This window comes from Miniopterus natalensis, chromosome 9 (assembly GCF_054644295.1).
Source record: "Miniopterus natalensis isolate mMinNat1 chromosome 9, mMinNat1.hap1, whole genome shotgun sequence".
Taxonomy (NCBI): domain Eukaryota; kingdom Metazoa; phylum Chordata; class Mammalia; order Chiroptera; family Miniopteridae; genus Miniopterus; species Miniopterus natalensis.
The window spans coordinates 60,228,337-60,244,665 of NC_142089.1; the positions used below are offsets into that span (position 1 = coordinate 60,228,337).

Here is a 16,329-nt window from a genome sequence, read left to right on the forward strand (position 1 = left end):
GTTTTAGGGTTTCCTAGCATATTGAAGCAAATAGTATAGAGAAGTATTAGATACCAGTGAAGGTCATAATGAACAGTGAGTAGCAGAAAAAAGATATGACATTACTCAAAGCGTAGTGTAGGGAACCATTTAAGTGACAGCTCTCTGAACTGTGGGAACTCTAAGGACATCACTGTTCTAGTAGAATAAAATTATTATATATAATAACCTTGTACTATCAGGAATATTCATTATATTCCATTTTACAGGAAAGGAAAATAGTAATTGCACATAAAGAAGTCCATAAAAATGATACTTTAAAATAATTTCTCAGTTCATTCCTCTGGAAAAGTCATTCAGAATAGTTTATTCTCTAACACTGATTGCATAAGATGTGGTCAGCCATGTGGTAGGCCAGTAATTCTCAACCTTTTTTTAGAAGCTCATTCTTTCTCTGTTTTTATTGTGGTAAAATATACATAACATAAAATTTAACTATTTTAACCATATTTTTAAACCATATTTCAGTATATAAGTCAGTACATCTAATGTTGGACTAAACCATTACCACTATCTCCTGAACTTTTTCATCATGACAAACAGAAACTGTGTACCCATTAAACACTAGCTCCTCATTTTCCTCCTTCCCCCAGCTCCTGGTAGCCTTTGCTCTACTTTCTGTCTCTGGATAAGACTACTCTAGGTACTTAATATAAGTGGAATCATTCAATATTGATCCTTTTGTGTCTGATTTATTTCACGTAGCATAATGTTTTCAGGGTTCATCCAAGTTGTAAGCATGTTTGAGAATCCCATTCCTTTTTAAGGCTGAATAATATTTTATTGTTATGTATGTGCCACATTTTGTTCTTTCGTTCTCTTAGGTCACTTTCACTTTTTTTGCTCTTGTGAATAATGCAAATGGCTCTCCGTTTCATCAGCGCAAAGCCTCCAAATCCTTCAGTGGCTTACAGTGCCCTGTAGGATTTGCCTGCCATTCTCCTGCCCCTACCACCTTCTTACCTCTCTGAGCTCATTTCCTACTACTCTTCCCTGATGCTCATTTTTCTTCAGTCACATCAGCCTTCCTTCTGCTTTTTGAGTAGAACAGCTACATTCCTGCCTTAGTGACTTTGCATCAGCTTTTTGTAGTAGGACTGGGCCTGGAATAGTCTTCCTCCAGATAAATTCCTAATTCATCCCTTCTTTCAGTTTTTGCCCAGTTGCCTGGCCTGACCCTCTTAAACATGCAACCTTCCTCACCACTCCCAAGTTTCCTTATGATCTTTTTTTTCTTCCTAGCACTTATTTTCTAACATATATATTATTTAATTAGCTCATTTATTAGGCATACTTATTGTATGTCTCTCTCACTAGAGGGTTTGGAGCTTTTTTGGGGTTTTGGGGGTAGTTTTTGGTCTTTCTCTTTTTTTAAAAAAATGTAGCTCCTTTGCCTAGAACAGAGCCTGACACTGAGAATTTAGTAAACATTTATTGAATTAAATAATAGGAACCTGAAGCTCAACAGTTAAAAAAGATTGTCTAAGGTAAATTCCACAGCTCCAGTAACAGATATCTTTTCGTTGTCTTCCTTCCTGCTGTATACGTTGCTATGGAATGTTATAACCCAGGTTTTCTGAATCTTCATAGGGTTGATTAACATTTACAAGACTGTACGCTTAGAACTTAACCAGTATTTTGTACATTTTCTCATTTAACTTTATGTTGTTGGAGAGCAATTTGGTGGCACTTATAAATATTTATAATGCGTATGTACTTTGATCCAACACTTATTTCTAAGAATCTGATATATAGAAACATTTCTCACTAGTGCATTAATTTGCTTACTGTTTTGGAGGTTCATTGTACTATTATCTAAAAGAGCAAAACAAAGTGCAGACAACCTAAATATTTAAATAAATTATGGCGCATTCTTACTATGGAATATACTGCGAGCATTAAAAAAAAGAATGGGAGGACTCTGAATATACTCACCTAGCAGAATATATATAATATATTGTTAAATAATAACAAATGTGGAACATATATAAAGTATGATTCTATTATTAAAAAGAAATTGGATAGCATGGGAAATATAGTCAGTAATATTGTAATAACTATGTATGGTGCTAGGTGAGTACTGGAAATATTGGGGGAATCACATTGTAAAAAGTACATGATTATCTGACTACTATGCTGTATACCTGACACAAATACAAAATAATATTGAATGTGAACTGTAATTGAAAAAGAAAAATTAAAAAATATTCATATACATACATATTGGTTGTTTTCAAGAATTCTCAAATTTTTAAGCTTTAGCCCTTTGTACTCTGAGATTAATTTGATAATATTACTAATGATTTTTAAATTAAAAAGCGTGAGTAAATTTTAAAAGTAAACAAAAATGAAGGGTCCCTTCAACCATACCCTCCACTGTGTCTATTTAATATCACATTTATAGACAAAACAGAAAGCTTATCATTAACGAAGAACAGTTGGACTCTGAGGAAATGTTCATTGTTTATAGAGTCACTCTAATCTGTTTAATTCATTTGATTAAATCTATTTAAATTATTTATTAATTCATAATTTTCTTTCAGGTTCGATCTGGGGCCAATGTTCTAATTTGTGGCCCAAATGGCTGTGGGAAGAGTTCACTTTTCCGTGTTCTTGGTGAAGTAAGTACAAGGTGGCCTCAAAATTTTCCGTTTTATTTTGCCATATGATCTATCACATTGTGAAATTTACAACTGCTCCTCCCCACTTCTTTCCTTTTATAGTTATGGCCTCTCTTTGGAGGACGTCTGACTAAACCTGAGAGGGGAAAGTTATTTTATGTTCCTCAGGTAAGCCCTTGAGTTATTCTATAATCTTTGATTTAAAGATACTTTTATTTATTGTTTAAAAATTGGCTTCTAATGATATTTGCTCTACTATTATCAGAGGCCTTATATGACCCTTGGAACACTTCGAGACCAAGTGATATATCCAGATGGAAGAGAAGACCAGAAAAGGAAGGGGATATCTGACCTCGTAAGTAAAGGCTTACCTATCCCAAACCCGCTGAAAATACTCTTTCAGATTCTTTTCCTTAATCAGTTAAGTTTCTGTGTTTTTTTAAAATCCTCACCCAAGGAGTGAGGATATTTTTAATTTATTTTAATTTTTTTAGAGAGAGAGTGGAAGGAATGGAGGGAGAGAGAGAAACATTGATGTGAGAGAGACATTGATTGGTTGCCTCCTGTATGCGCCCAGCTGGGGGCAGAGATTGAACCTGCAACCTAGATACGTGCGCTTGATTAGGAATTGAGCCTGAAACCGTCTGGTGCGAAAGCCGGTGCTCTAACCACTGAACCATGGTGGCCAGGGCAGTTAAATATTTTTAATGCCAGTTAGTTTATCCTAAATGGTAAAGCCTTCTAAAGCCTTGACAGTAGTTATAATTTCCAAATTGTGGTAAGATGTTCACCACTTTGCTTAAATATGACTTCTTGAATGTTTAACCTTGTTTACAATATTGTTTGCTTTCTCACTACCCTTGCCCTTTAATTATGTACAGTAGTTTCTCCTTAAGCTGTTAGATCTATTTTGTCATAATTAGTATAGATAGGAAGTCAAGGGTTCAGGGCAACCTTTGTGCCACAGTTTTGTGTGAAATGTGCCTCTTTAAATGATGCAATAGAATTTTAGTGATTTTTGTTTAAAAAATAAAGCAAGATAGAGAATGTTGGTTCATAATAAGCTTGATTTCATCTTTAATCATTTTGCTGAAAGGTACTGAAGGATTACTTAGATAATGTCCAGTTGGGTCATATCCTTGAACGTGAAGGAGGCTGGGACAGTGTTCAGGATTGGATGGATGTACTCAGTGGTGGAGAGAAGCAAAGAATGGCAGTAAGTATACTCTGAAGACATTGCACAACAATGCAACTGGTTGATTAATCAAGGCACAGTTTTACTTTAGACTTTTCAATGAGCAATTATTTTAGTGTAGTTTCATTTAAATGATAATAAAAGGTGCTTGAAAGTAACTTGCATGTAAATTTGGAATTCTGAAAAATTTTTGAATTTTCCTATGAAAGGAAAGGCTGCAGGTCCAATTATATACCACTAATCCATTTTTATAAAAATTGAGGAAATTTAGTACCACATTGATCCTGGGACATATGGTAATTCTGGTTGGGTTATGAGATCTCGTGCAATATCTTTTCCCTATAGACATCTCTTTGTCTTACTCAGGCTGTTCTCTCTGAAGTAGATGATCAGCACTAATTTTATCATTTTATTCTTTATTCTGTTCTTGCCCCTTCCTCTGCCATTATATGTATCCTTGTTTCAGGGCTCAGTATCTGGTACCTAAAGTTATTTAGATTTTTAAAATTTTCTTACTATAGAAAAACATTGGAGAGGAACTGTTTTAATTTTATGTTTAACTAAACTTAGTCAAACATGACTATAGAACACTACATATTAAGAGTGATACTTTGAGTACTCTGTTAAGAGTGATAACTTTTTAAAGAGTCTTTTTCTAACTGTACATACCATAGTGTGAGCAGATCCAGAGAAATTTTTCTTTCCAGAATGTTAATCTTGTGGAAATTAGGAAAAACTGCAGCTAAGGAAAGACAGCAAAAGAAATGGCTTATTGCAGAAATTCTTATTCATTATCTTCAGGTTATATTCTACCTTATTGTTGCCTCCTACTTCCTGACTTTGCATGTTGTTATTTCCAAAATCATGCCCATCCTGTGGAATTTAATATCAACCTAATATTGTGATTTGTTTGGCGAGTGCTGTAATATGAGATTAATTTAGAGTGAAGAATGAACCATAAACAAAAGAAAGGAGAGATGCCAACCATACTCAAAATAAAGGCTGAAGGAGTGAGAATTTGAGGTGTTTGGGCATTCCTTGAATCAGTTTAGAGGATGGCTGTAGGAATAGCTGCAAGTCAAAAGAACAAATTTAAATTTCTGTGCTATGCAAAAAAAATGGAAGGATAGTCAAGATTCATAAAATGGACGCAATGGAAACTCAGGGAAAGAAAGATGAATGCATAATTAATAAACTCTGTGTGCGGTCTAAAGGTACAGAAGGGGCAGTTTTTATTTGAAGATGAGAAAGTCAAGGCCTACAGGAGTGAGAAGATACCTTGAAGAGTAAGGGAGTGGGGAAGTAATCCTGTGAGAAAAGATGGACGGTGATAGAGTTGTCTGGAAAAGGGACAAAGCTTACCCGTGACACTGCTGCGTCACCAGGCCATTGACGTTGTGTTCTGTGTGGGCCAGTGTCTGGAGAATCGAACAGGAAGTTTGTAAGACAGCACATTGTTTTACTGTTTTCAGAGGGTTTCTGGGGAGAGAGGAAAGGCAAATGTGACAAATATTAACATGGATGAAGTCAGGTGAACAATGTGTGTATTCATTTTACTAGTCTTTCATTTTTTTTGGTAGGCTTAAAAATTTTCAAAGTAAAACGTTGAGGGAAGACAAGACAGTTTTTATAAGTTATAAAAATTTATGTTTATAAATTATGAAAATTATAATTTTTAGGAAAAACAGACTTGAAAGGTTTAACCACCCAAAATAGTGAATTTATAAGAGTTAAGGTTTGTGTAAAACAAATGAACCAAAGGAACTTTTGGGTGAGAAGAGTCAGGATTTGAATTTGAGGGAATGGAATAATACTATTGAATAAAGGGAGGTCTGGTGACAAATTCTTAAACTTCCTTTAGTATAAATGTGGGGAAATAAAATTATTATTCCATTATTATAACAGTATACAGCATAATTTAATTGTGGTGTAGTTTCCACAGAGTTCAGTATTAGCCAGGTGTCTGCCCTTAATAATCTAGATCCAGATATTCTCAATTAACTGTAATACAAGACAGTCCTATAGCTACCAAAAAAGTGCACCGGGATAATGATGAGGAGAAATTGATTTTGAATGGCAGGTCCTGTTTAATTCTCCTGGCAGCCCTGTGAAGTAAGGTCCAGGCAAGGGTAAGACTTGGCCAGCTTAAGCAGCCGTACAGCTCCAGAGCGGCAGAACTGAGATTCAGGGCCAGGTGACTCTGACATCAGCACACTTGCTCTTAACCAGAACGTTATAGCCTTCAATGTGCAGGTGGGCCGCCTGTCCAGTTCTCTACTCTCATTGTCCCTTGATGTCTCAAGTGACATTTCCTTTCATTGCACCCATTTGGGCCCACCCATCATCAGCCAGGGTTGCTCCACCTAATATCATAAGTTGGTAGATCTTATTTCTCTGATTGATAGCTATCTTTCCCACTCCACTGTTTTTGCTCTTTCAATTTAGTAATAGGTTTTCTTGTGAATTATGAAAAAATATATATGATAGAAAACTTGGAATATTTATAAAATTATAGAGGGGCCAAAACCCCCTTACTAGCAGTACCACTGCCATAAAAGTTTTAGTGGTTTTCAATCCATTTAATTACAAAAAATTTTCTTTTACCTAATTGTAAACTATCCTCCTTCAAACTCTCTGCTATTTCTTGAATATTGACCACTCCCTTACAGTTGATCTGTTCTCTTCTGACTCTGCCTCTTTTTCTGTCTAGTACAGACCTAATAATCCAGGGCCTAGCATGGGTCCTGGCACATAGGTATTCAGGAGGTGTTTCTTAAAGGAATACACAAGTGATCTCTTCCCCTTAACTTCCTTCCTCACTTTTTGTTTTCTCATGTTACCTGAACCCCAATCCAAGAGCAGTTGGCTCCCTTGGCATTTCTGTGCACAGGCTTCTGAGCCCAGCTGAAAATTAGAATATGAGTTGGTGCTGCCACACTTCCATGGTTTCCAGGCTTCCAGAGGCTCACAGCGTGGCTCAGCATCATTTTACTTATTTTTGCCCCCTCCTTTCATTTTTCATGATAATTGTTTAAAAACTACCAAAGGCTTTCTACCCCATTACCTTACTCCATCACTCTCAGCAAAATAACTTGCTTCCTGCTTAAAGAAGAAAAGAGAAGCTGCTCGGTGAAATGACAGCTGACTTTTATTGAGTGCTTAATAGATGGGAGGCGGCATGCTAAGCACTTTACACAGGTTATCTCATTTAATTTCCACATCAAGTCCTGTAAGGTAACAACTCTGAGTGTCCCATTTTACAGAAGAAATTGAACTATAGTGTAATTATGTAGCTTGTCAAGCAAAGACAGCTAATAAAAATTAAAGTTGTGTGGGTGGGCGGAGGGTGGCTTGTCAAGATCAGGTAGCAGCGTGACTGCAGTGTTTGTAAGGGTGGGGCAAAAGTAGGTTTGCAGTTTGGAAAATAATAAATAATACAAGAATAAACTCTGTGTTTTACGTGCTCGCAACTGTAAACTTTTGGTCCACCCTGTACGTATTCACTTTGCAATCTTATATTGTGGTATCAAGTAGCTGACAGCATAGTAGAGAGAGACACACATGAGAAAATTTCCACACAATGTGGTGGTGAAAGAATGCAAAGAGTTCCGTGGGAACACAGAGGAGGGGCATTTGTGGAATGTCTTCAGATAATCACTCCTCTTAATTAGCTTTTCACTGGCTGTCCTGACCTCCCTACTTCCACTGTCTATGAAGGGTATGCCATCCTTTGTCTTGAAAAAAGCAAAATGCCTTTATCTTTGTTTTTGGACCCTTTCTTCTCTGACTTTATCACATCCCTTTCCTTTAGTTATACTGGCATGTATACACACACACACACACACACTCTATATTTAATCTCTTCTAGTCTTTCTCTTTCAAAAAGAAATTTTCAGATCTTTCTGATCTAAAGAGTAAACTTGGCCTTAACCAAGTAGCCCATACCTTTCTTTCTCTGCACAGCTGTACTTTTTGATGGTATATACTGGCTGCTTCCCCTTCCTCACCTCATACAAATAGGTATAAACCCCAAGAAATCTGTTTTGTATGTTTTAGTCATTTATTTATCAGTTTCTTACATGTAAAGTATTGGTTGTACAGTACTGATTAAAATGGGGTCTCTGCTTATGTGAATATTGTAGCCTAGGGAAGTAGACAAAGACACAGACAAATACAAGGCACAGCATATGAAGTGCTGCAGAGATGCTATAGAGGGACCCATTTGGATTGACAGAGGTGTCAAGGTACGTTGTCAGAGGAGGTGACATTAGCAGAAATTTGAAGGATGCAAAGAGCAGAGTAAGTTGTTTGAGACATAAGGAAAATGTGCTGAGCCTCTAATGCCTAAGACTAGACCTTGTGTCCTGATAGTCAAGAGGAGTTGATGCTGGCTAGAATGTGGAGGTTCCAGAGTGAGTAGGTATAAGATTGTGCAGGGCCTTGTGGGCCACGGTAAGGAATTTGAGTTGCGTTTTAAGTGAAACGGGAAGTTGTTCAGGGGTTTTAATTGGAAGAGTGAAAGTCTGCAGTTTACATGTCTGAGACCCTCTCTGGGTGACATGGAGAATGGATTGGAGAAGAGCAAAAGAGGACATAGGAGGCTATTGGTGGTCATCCGGGTAGATGATTGTGTTCTGGACTAAAGGCATGATTGTGGAGGTGGGAAGAGTGAGTGGGCTCTATGCAACAGGACTTACTCAAATAGACTAAAAATGAGGGGCATGGGGCGTGAAAGAGAGGAGGCACAGAGAAAGATCAAGGACTCAGGGCTTTCTGGCTTGAGCAACTATTTGATAGTGTCATTTTCTGAAATGTTTAAGATTGGGAGTGATGGATGAATGGATTTTAATGGGAAAATCTAGAAAATCCATATGAGTTTTAGATTTTTAAAATCTGAGAGTCCTGTGAGATATCCAAGTAGAAAGATCAAATAGGAATTTTTATATATCAATCTGGAAATTAGAAGATGAAGTGTGAATGAGAGATATGTATTGGGAGTCTACAAATGTAAATAATATTTGAATATAAATATATTTGATGAGATCACTTGGAGAGATACAATATAGGAAAAAGAGAGTTAGCTCTGAGGACCCCTGACATTTAATGGTTAAGTGGGAGAGGAAATGCTGGAAAAGAAACTGAGAAAGCAGCCTAAGAAGGGGGAAGAAGCTTAAGACCATGTTTTCACTGTCACTTTCTCCAGAAGGAGGGTGTGGTCACATGAGTTGACCTTTGCAGAGAAGAGAGAAGATAAATTGGGGAAGGATGGAAAAGTATCCATTGGTCTTTCAACCTGGAGATCATTGTTAGGGGCAGATGACAAATTGGAATATTTGTTAGATAAAGGATCTGAATAAATAATTCCCAGAAAATAAAACACATATGGAAAGTAAACGTGAGAAAATGTTCATCATTCCTGCTAATCAAAGAAATATAAGCCATCACAATCTTGATGTTAATTGTTACTTATAAATTAGCAGAGGCTTTAAAAAATGAGCAAGCGGATAAAACAGGTGCACTCAAAAATTATTGGTGGGAATATTAATTGGTAGCTTAATGTTAATGGGCATTACTTAAGCAACAAAATATTTAAAGGTAGACACATTTTTGCACCTGAGCTATTTATAAGTCTGAATTCTAAGATTTGGTTAAAATAAGTACCTTTTAACCTTGTGTAGAGAACTTGCTTTACTATTAGTTTAAAACTCAACTTCACCTCATATCAATCCTAAAAGTTTTGTTTTACTCTGAACAATATTTCCCATGAATTACATTTCTCTCTTTGTTCAGGAAGACAAAAAAAAATAGGTTTATTTATATTATTTTTATTTCTGGGAAATAGATTTCTTGAGTTAGAATGATTTTCATAATTGATTTACAAGACTGTAAATGCATACTTAGTTTAAAGTAAATCTATTTTAGCTTATTAACTTCTGCATGTGATTATACAAAATATTTCTTTTTTGTGCTTCAGATGGCAAGATTATTTTATCATAAACCCCAGTTTGCTATTTTGGATGAGTGCACAAGCGCAGTGAGTGTGGATGTGGAAGGCTTCATCTACAGTCACTGTCGAGAGGTAAGTGTGCAGGTTCGCAGTGTGAGGGTCCATGTACCCCTCCTGGTTTACTCTGTGTCCAACCAGATAGCTATCCAAAGAGAAGATTCTGAGTTATAGTAACAAAATTACTATCAAAGGATGATATCTTGCTTTAGCAAAGATTTTAAACTGATAATAGATGTGAGCGAAAGAAAAAGTAAATGAATTCTCTATATAATTCTCTTTAGCCACATCTTAGATGTGAAATAAATAATATATTTAAATTTATTTGCCTTTTACCTCAGAGTTAATAAACTGGTATTTTCTTAATTTGGTCCATTAACTTTATCTAAATATAACTTGATTTTTTAATCAAGAAAACGCAACAGTAATCATTTGGCAGCTTCAATTTATCCATTTTTCCTCTGGCCTGGGCAATATTTTACCAAAGCTGCTTTTAGTAACCTTTTCGGGGGCTGTCTATATTGGTTCCATTCTTTAAGTAATTATTCAGTAGTCTCAGTGTGTGTGTGTGTGATTGTCACTACCATCTACAAAATGTTGAGCAAAATCCAATAACAATGTATGAAAGTAAATGAAGTACAGGAGTCTTTTAACATTTTGTAACTGTTCTTTGGGAGCTTGCAATAAATATAAAAGGCCATGTAGCACATAAACTATGAATTCCTGCTGCTCCAGGAGTGGTCAGGGGTCAGCAGCATCAACATCACCTGTGGGCGTGGGCCTGTTAGAAATGGAGAATTTCACACTGTTCTAAATCAGAGTCTGCATTTTAACAAAATGTCCAGATGATTCAAATGTACATTAAAGTTTGAGAAGCGTTGACATCACTGATGAAAAGTAAATTTGGTACATTCATCTTCGTGGGAAGATTTTAACTGTTGTGCTGGTATTGTTTCTTTAATGATTTCTATTCTTGAATCAGTTTGGGCTGTTTATAATTTTTTATGCATTTGTCCATACAGATTTTCAGGTTCATAGATATTAGAGGTGTTTGCAGTATTCTCTTACACGTAAAACCAGGTAGTCTGCATTTGATCAGTGACGTAGAGACTCTTTGCTCATAATTTTGGTCATGTGATTTCCTTTTATGTCTAGCTATAGGCTCTAAGTCCCCAGGTAAGCTGTAGTTCTCCTGTTATGTATCTTGACTTTAGTAATTCTCTTATAAAGAATGCCTCACTAAGTCAAGATCTAATCCAATTATTGTAGAATCATGAAAACAAAATAATACACAATGCTAGTACCTATTAGTTCAGGTTTTTTTTCCCTTAAACAACTTTCTTGATACCTGTTAGTCTTCATTATGTAGTTGATGGCCTGTGCTTTGTATCACCTTGAACATTTGGCGTTAGTTGTAATTTTTTCTCTTTGACATTGATTTTTTAACTATAGCTACTGAAGCTTGTCATCTTAATAGTTTAAAATATCTAGAGTAGTTTAAATTGTACTCTGTGTTATTGATATAAACCTAAATCGTTGTTTTTGTATTAGGTTGGCATTACTCTCTTCACTGTGTCCCATAGGAAGTCTCTTTGGAAACACCATGAGGTTTGTATTTCTTACATTGAAGGATACAGTGGAAGTGTATTTCATTTAAATATGTGAATTCGAGTGATTATGGTTTGAGATTTCTTTTTTTTTTATCACGCTATATTTTTTCATTGATTTTTAGAGAGAGTGGAAGGGAGGGAGGGGGAGAGACAGAGAGAAAGAAACACCGATGTGAGAGAGACACGTCAGTTGGTTGCCTCCACACACTCCTGGACCCAGGCCAGGGATTGAACCTGCAAGCCAGGTACGTGCCTTTGACCAGGAATCGAACCCGAGATCCTTCAGTGTGAGGGCCGACGCTCTAACACTGAGCCACACCGGTTAGGGAGGTTTGTGATTTCCTGGTGTGTGTTCCCTTTTATACATATACCTTAAGGGAAAAGGGTGATTCTGTTTCAGTTTTATATAAAGTGAAAAATGATTTTCTTAAATATTTTTGTAGTTGACGGTTTTGAAAGCTATATTATATATAAACAATCACTTGTTATATATGATAAATATTAGAGAACCAGTTAGTGGTTCTCCAGTTTTATAAATCACTGTTATATAATAACTGACTAAAATTTGCATAATTTTATCACAACTGTGGCTAAGTAAACTTTTTCTTACCATCCACTATTGACAGAAGGGAAAAGAGTCTTAGGAAGGATTAGATCCCAAAAAGTCTAGGGACATTTTTAGTGTCGATCAGGGGGACAAGGAAACTGAGTGAGGTCAGCTCTGTTGATCATTACACCATGATAAAGTAGAATTCTTTAGGTAGTCACTGTAATTTACAAAGACATTCTAGTGAGGTTTATGCTGTGGCTTTTAAAGGCTATTTTACCCTGGTTGGTGTAATTCAGTGGTTAGAGCGTCAGCCCGCACTCTGAAGGGTCCTGGGTTTGATTCCTGATCAAGGGCACACACCTGGGTTGCAGGTTCGATCCCTGGCCCAGGTTGGGGTCATGCAGGAGTCAACCAATCAATGTGACTCTCTCGCACTGATGTTCCCTTCTCTCTTTCTCTATCTCCCTCCCCCTCCTGCTCTCTCCCCCCCAACCTTTCCCACTCTCTAAAAAATCAATGGGAAAAAAATCCTCATGTGAGGATTAACAACAACAAAAAAGATAGTTTTTATTATCTTATGACATTATAATTTCCCAATATTTTCATGAATTGATTGAGAGACTGAATAACTAGAAGTCAGAGCAATTTAAAATATATCCAAGCCTTTGTGTGTTTTGTTTTGTTTTTATCCTCACCTGAGCATTTGTTTATTGATTCGAGAGAGCGAGGAAGAGAGAGAGATGTGAGAGAGAAGCATCAATCAGTTGCCTCTCTTGCTCACCCCACCTGGGGATCAAACCGGAAGCCTAGGTCTGTGCCCTGATCAGGAACTGAACCCACAACCTTCTGGTGTACGGGAGATGCTCCAATCAAATGAGCCACCCTGCCAGGGCAAGCCTTTGTGTTTTCTTAGAAGTTTGTAAACTTAGCAGCCACAGGACAGTGAGAGGTCTTGGATTCTACCTCTTCTCTTCTTCTGGAGATACATGTAGACAAGTAGCAAAATAACCATCAGGCCAGTGATCATGTGAAAGAGGGTAACAGGAAGAACAACAAAGTTAGAGGCCAGAATAGCTAAGAAATAACAATATGGAAAATGGGAAAACAAGTTTTTTCTGCAGAGAGAAAGCCACTGAACAGAAAGCTTTATTAACCACTGTCCTGAGTGTGTTCATCAGATGGGAAATATAGGCACACTATATAGCTCCTTTCCTCCTCTGCCAAATCCAAAAACAAACAAACAGAAAGTCTTTAGTTAGAGGTTCCAAGCTGACCTAGGAAACATCACAGAAGCATTAAAGACTGCCTGACTGAACAGACTTGCACTTGGTGCAATTTCACTTGTGGTAGCTCAGGTCCTTGGTTGTGGAATTACAGAAACACTCTTAATTTGTGGGATGCTTATAGATTTGGTTCCTTTAAAATAGCAAGGGAGTCTAGTGTTTTAATTCCAGAGTTGCATTGTTGCTCTTTTTAAAAAGAACAGACTTCTTTAGTTAGTTTTACCTTGGAGAGCTGTATGCATTTCTGTGTACAAACTTTTTTAAAAGTTTTAGTGTCTTAAAGTAATAATTTCTAATCATTTTCTTGTATAATAATTTCTACAGAAATTCCTGACAAGAAGGAAATTCTCTTAGTCATTGACTTTCCCCCCTTCTTTCCTATAGTTCTACCTGCATATGGATGGCAGAGGCAATTATGAATTTAAACAGATAACAGAAGATACAGTTGAGTTTGGCTCTTAGAATCTGGAGAACGGTACCTGCTTCGATGAAATAATTACAGGATACACTTAGAAATGCAAAGTACATTGTAAAATAAAGTTGGGCTTTTTTTTTTTAAACCAAGCAACAAACTAACTAAATATAAAATAATCGAGAACAAGTTGTTAAAACATTTAATATTATATAGAATATTGCTAATTGTGTATATGTTGGTTTAATTATTAATATGTACTAAGAATGATGTTATTCTTGTGGTTGAAAAACTGCCTAAATTAAATTGGGCTTACATCGGTGTAACCTGATTCATCCTGGGATGTAAACCATTGGGAGTCAGCTAATCTGACTCCTGTGGATCTGTCTTTTCCTTAAATCAGGGGTGGGGAACATCTGGCCCACAAAATCATTTGATGTGGCCCTGCCAAGTCAACTGCAGGTGGAACTCGAAATTTAATAAAATTAGGAGCTTTTTTCATAGCTAATTTTTAAGTTGATAATTTTGTATGACCTGTGAATGATGTTATAAATATCCAAATGGCCCTTGGCAGAAAAAAGGTTCCCCACCCCTGCCTTAAATGAAGAACCCTGTTTAAAACGGGTCATCATGTGTCCTGTTCTAACAAGATAGTCTTGAGTTTCATTTTCTTGTGCCCCATGATGGTGGGAAGCAAACAAATCATAGTGTGTTATCAAAGCGTACAGCATCTTTGCATAATAGCGTTTATTACACAGCGGCAGATTTCTTTAGCTGCCACAATTATGCTCATTCCTTGTATATGTCTTGGGGTACATTTGACTCCAGGAAAGCCATTTGAATTTTCTGTGGCCAAATAATAAATGTGTCCCTCTCAGCCTGCAGTATTGAGTTGTTTTGAGGGTTCTTACAAAAGTATACCCAGTCCTGCTCATGGGGCAGTTACTATGTTTCACACCTAATCTTCCCAATGTTTGGGATATTGAAACACAAAGTCCTTAAATGTCAAGTTCAAGGTCTGAAAAGATGTTTAGATGTTTTTAAAGAACTGGATGGGTTTGTGTACATAAGAGCCCATTCATAGAAGTGTGGTGGTTACATGGTGTAAACTCCCAATGAGCCATAGGAATGCACTGTATGAACGAATGCACTGAGTATGCAACATTATCACTGTCTTTGTGATTTCATGTTTAAAAATTTTACAAAACTATTATGCACATGGGTGAATTATGTTCCCTAGGTACTGGTTCATCTCCATGAATCTTTAATAACTTTTTAATATTTGGGTTATTATGTTGAACTATCCTAAGAAATCGATTTCACCTCACCATACCACCATTAATGACCACATGTATTATTTGCACAGTGAGAACTGAAACGGAATATTATCAATAACCTCGATGTGAAATCAGTCTTATCAAATGGGGGTTCAGAAAGGGACATTCTTTATTCTTGTTTCTGCAAAACTGGTTTTGTTTTGTTACAGAATTAGTTATAAGAATTATCAGCTACTAAAGCAAAACTTGATGTACTGATTCCATAATACATAACATTCAGTTTTTACCACTCTCTTTAACAAACCTGTATACTTAATTTCTGTTCAGATTTTTTTTAAAACCAGATATTCTGTACACCCTTTGCTTGTTCTTTTTATTCTGGTATCTAAACAATGGGCAATTCATACGGTCTTGACTTGAAAAACACAAAAATAAATTAACATTCAGAAAGCTCTTTTTGTACCCAATGTCTCTTTTTTGAAAAGTTGTGACAAATGTGGATTTAATGAAATGAATTTCTCTTTTAGAAAAGCCAGTTAAAACTTTATTGTACCTCATAGATGCTACCAAATAGCCAGGAAACCTTAAAATATATTACTGGTCCTGGGAAAGATTTTAAGGCCTGGGGAAAGTTTGAGATTGTCAGATTTCTGGATTACCCTAACCTTTCTAATAGCTGCTTCCCAATTCCTTCTATAATGGATTCTTACCATTAGAATTGTTTTCTTTTTAAATTTAACAAATATTAAAGTACCTCACACCTGAGTCACGGAGGAGGAGCCTCCTGGAGAGTCACAGTGCACATAACAGATGGGTGTTTCTGAGAAGGCCCGCGAGTTTCTAAAACACGATTGACCACAGAACATCTCCATAATTCCTATGAGCATCTGGTATACATTGCACTGGGAACTGGAAGTTTAATCTGAAGAATAAACTAAAGAATAAGAATTTCCATGAGCAACACACTTGCATATGAAGTGTATCATTCTGTTGCATACCAAGCTTCTACGTTTTATATACTGAGAAAATAGGGATGTAAACAACTAAGGTTGTTTGCTATACATTAGCAAACATGAATAAAATGTACCTAGGGTTTGCCTCTGCAGGGGAGGTAAAAGTTTACTTCTCCTTGTAGGGTTTTTGGCTGGGCCTGAGAATTAAGTTGACGTAAGACAGATTAACAGGAGAAAATCATAAAAGTTTAAGTTTTATGTGACACTGGAGCCCTCATCCTTATGAAGACCCAAAGCAGTGGCAGAACCTAAAGGCTTTTATACTAGGTTGAACAAAGAGAGGCAATTGTGGAAAAGTAAACTATGTGAGGAGGCTCAAGGAAGG

General features: G+C 36.5%; 1 protein-coding gene across 1 annotated transcript in view; it reads left to right on the forward strand.

The window, feature by feature from the left end:
* Nucleotides 1-15,444, forward strand: part of ABCD3 (ATP binding cassette subfamily D member 3) — a 68,154-nt gene extending 52,710 nt beyond the window's left edge. Inside the window, exons 17-23 of the mRNA XM_087820612.1 lie at nt 2,583-2,660; nt 2,763-2,828; nt 2,926-3,015; nt 3,757-3,876; nt 9,830-9,934; nt 11,411-11,467; nt 13,687-15,444. Coding sequence (XP_087676738.1) covers nt 2,583-2,660; nt 2,763-2,828; nt 2,926-3,015; nt 3,757-3,876; nt 9,830-9,934; nt 11,411-11,467; nt 13,687-13,764 — 594 coding nt within the window. The 3' untranslated portion in view covers nt 13,765-15,444. The remainder of the gene's footprint in view (nt 1-2,582; nt 2,661-2,762; nt 2,829-2,925; nt 3,016-3,756; nt 3,877-9,829; nt 9,935-11,410; nt 11,468-13,686) is intronic.
* The last annotated feature ends 885 nt before the right edge of the window (nt 15,445-16,329 follow it).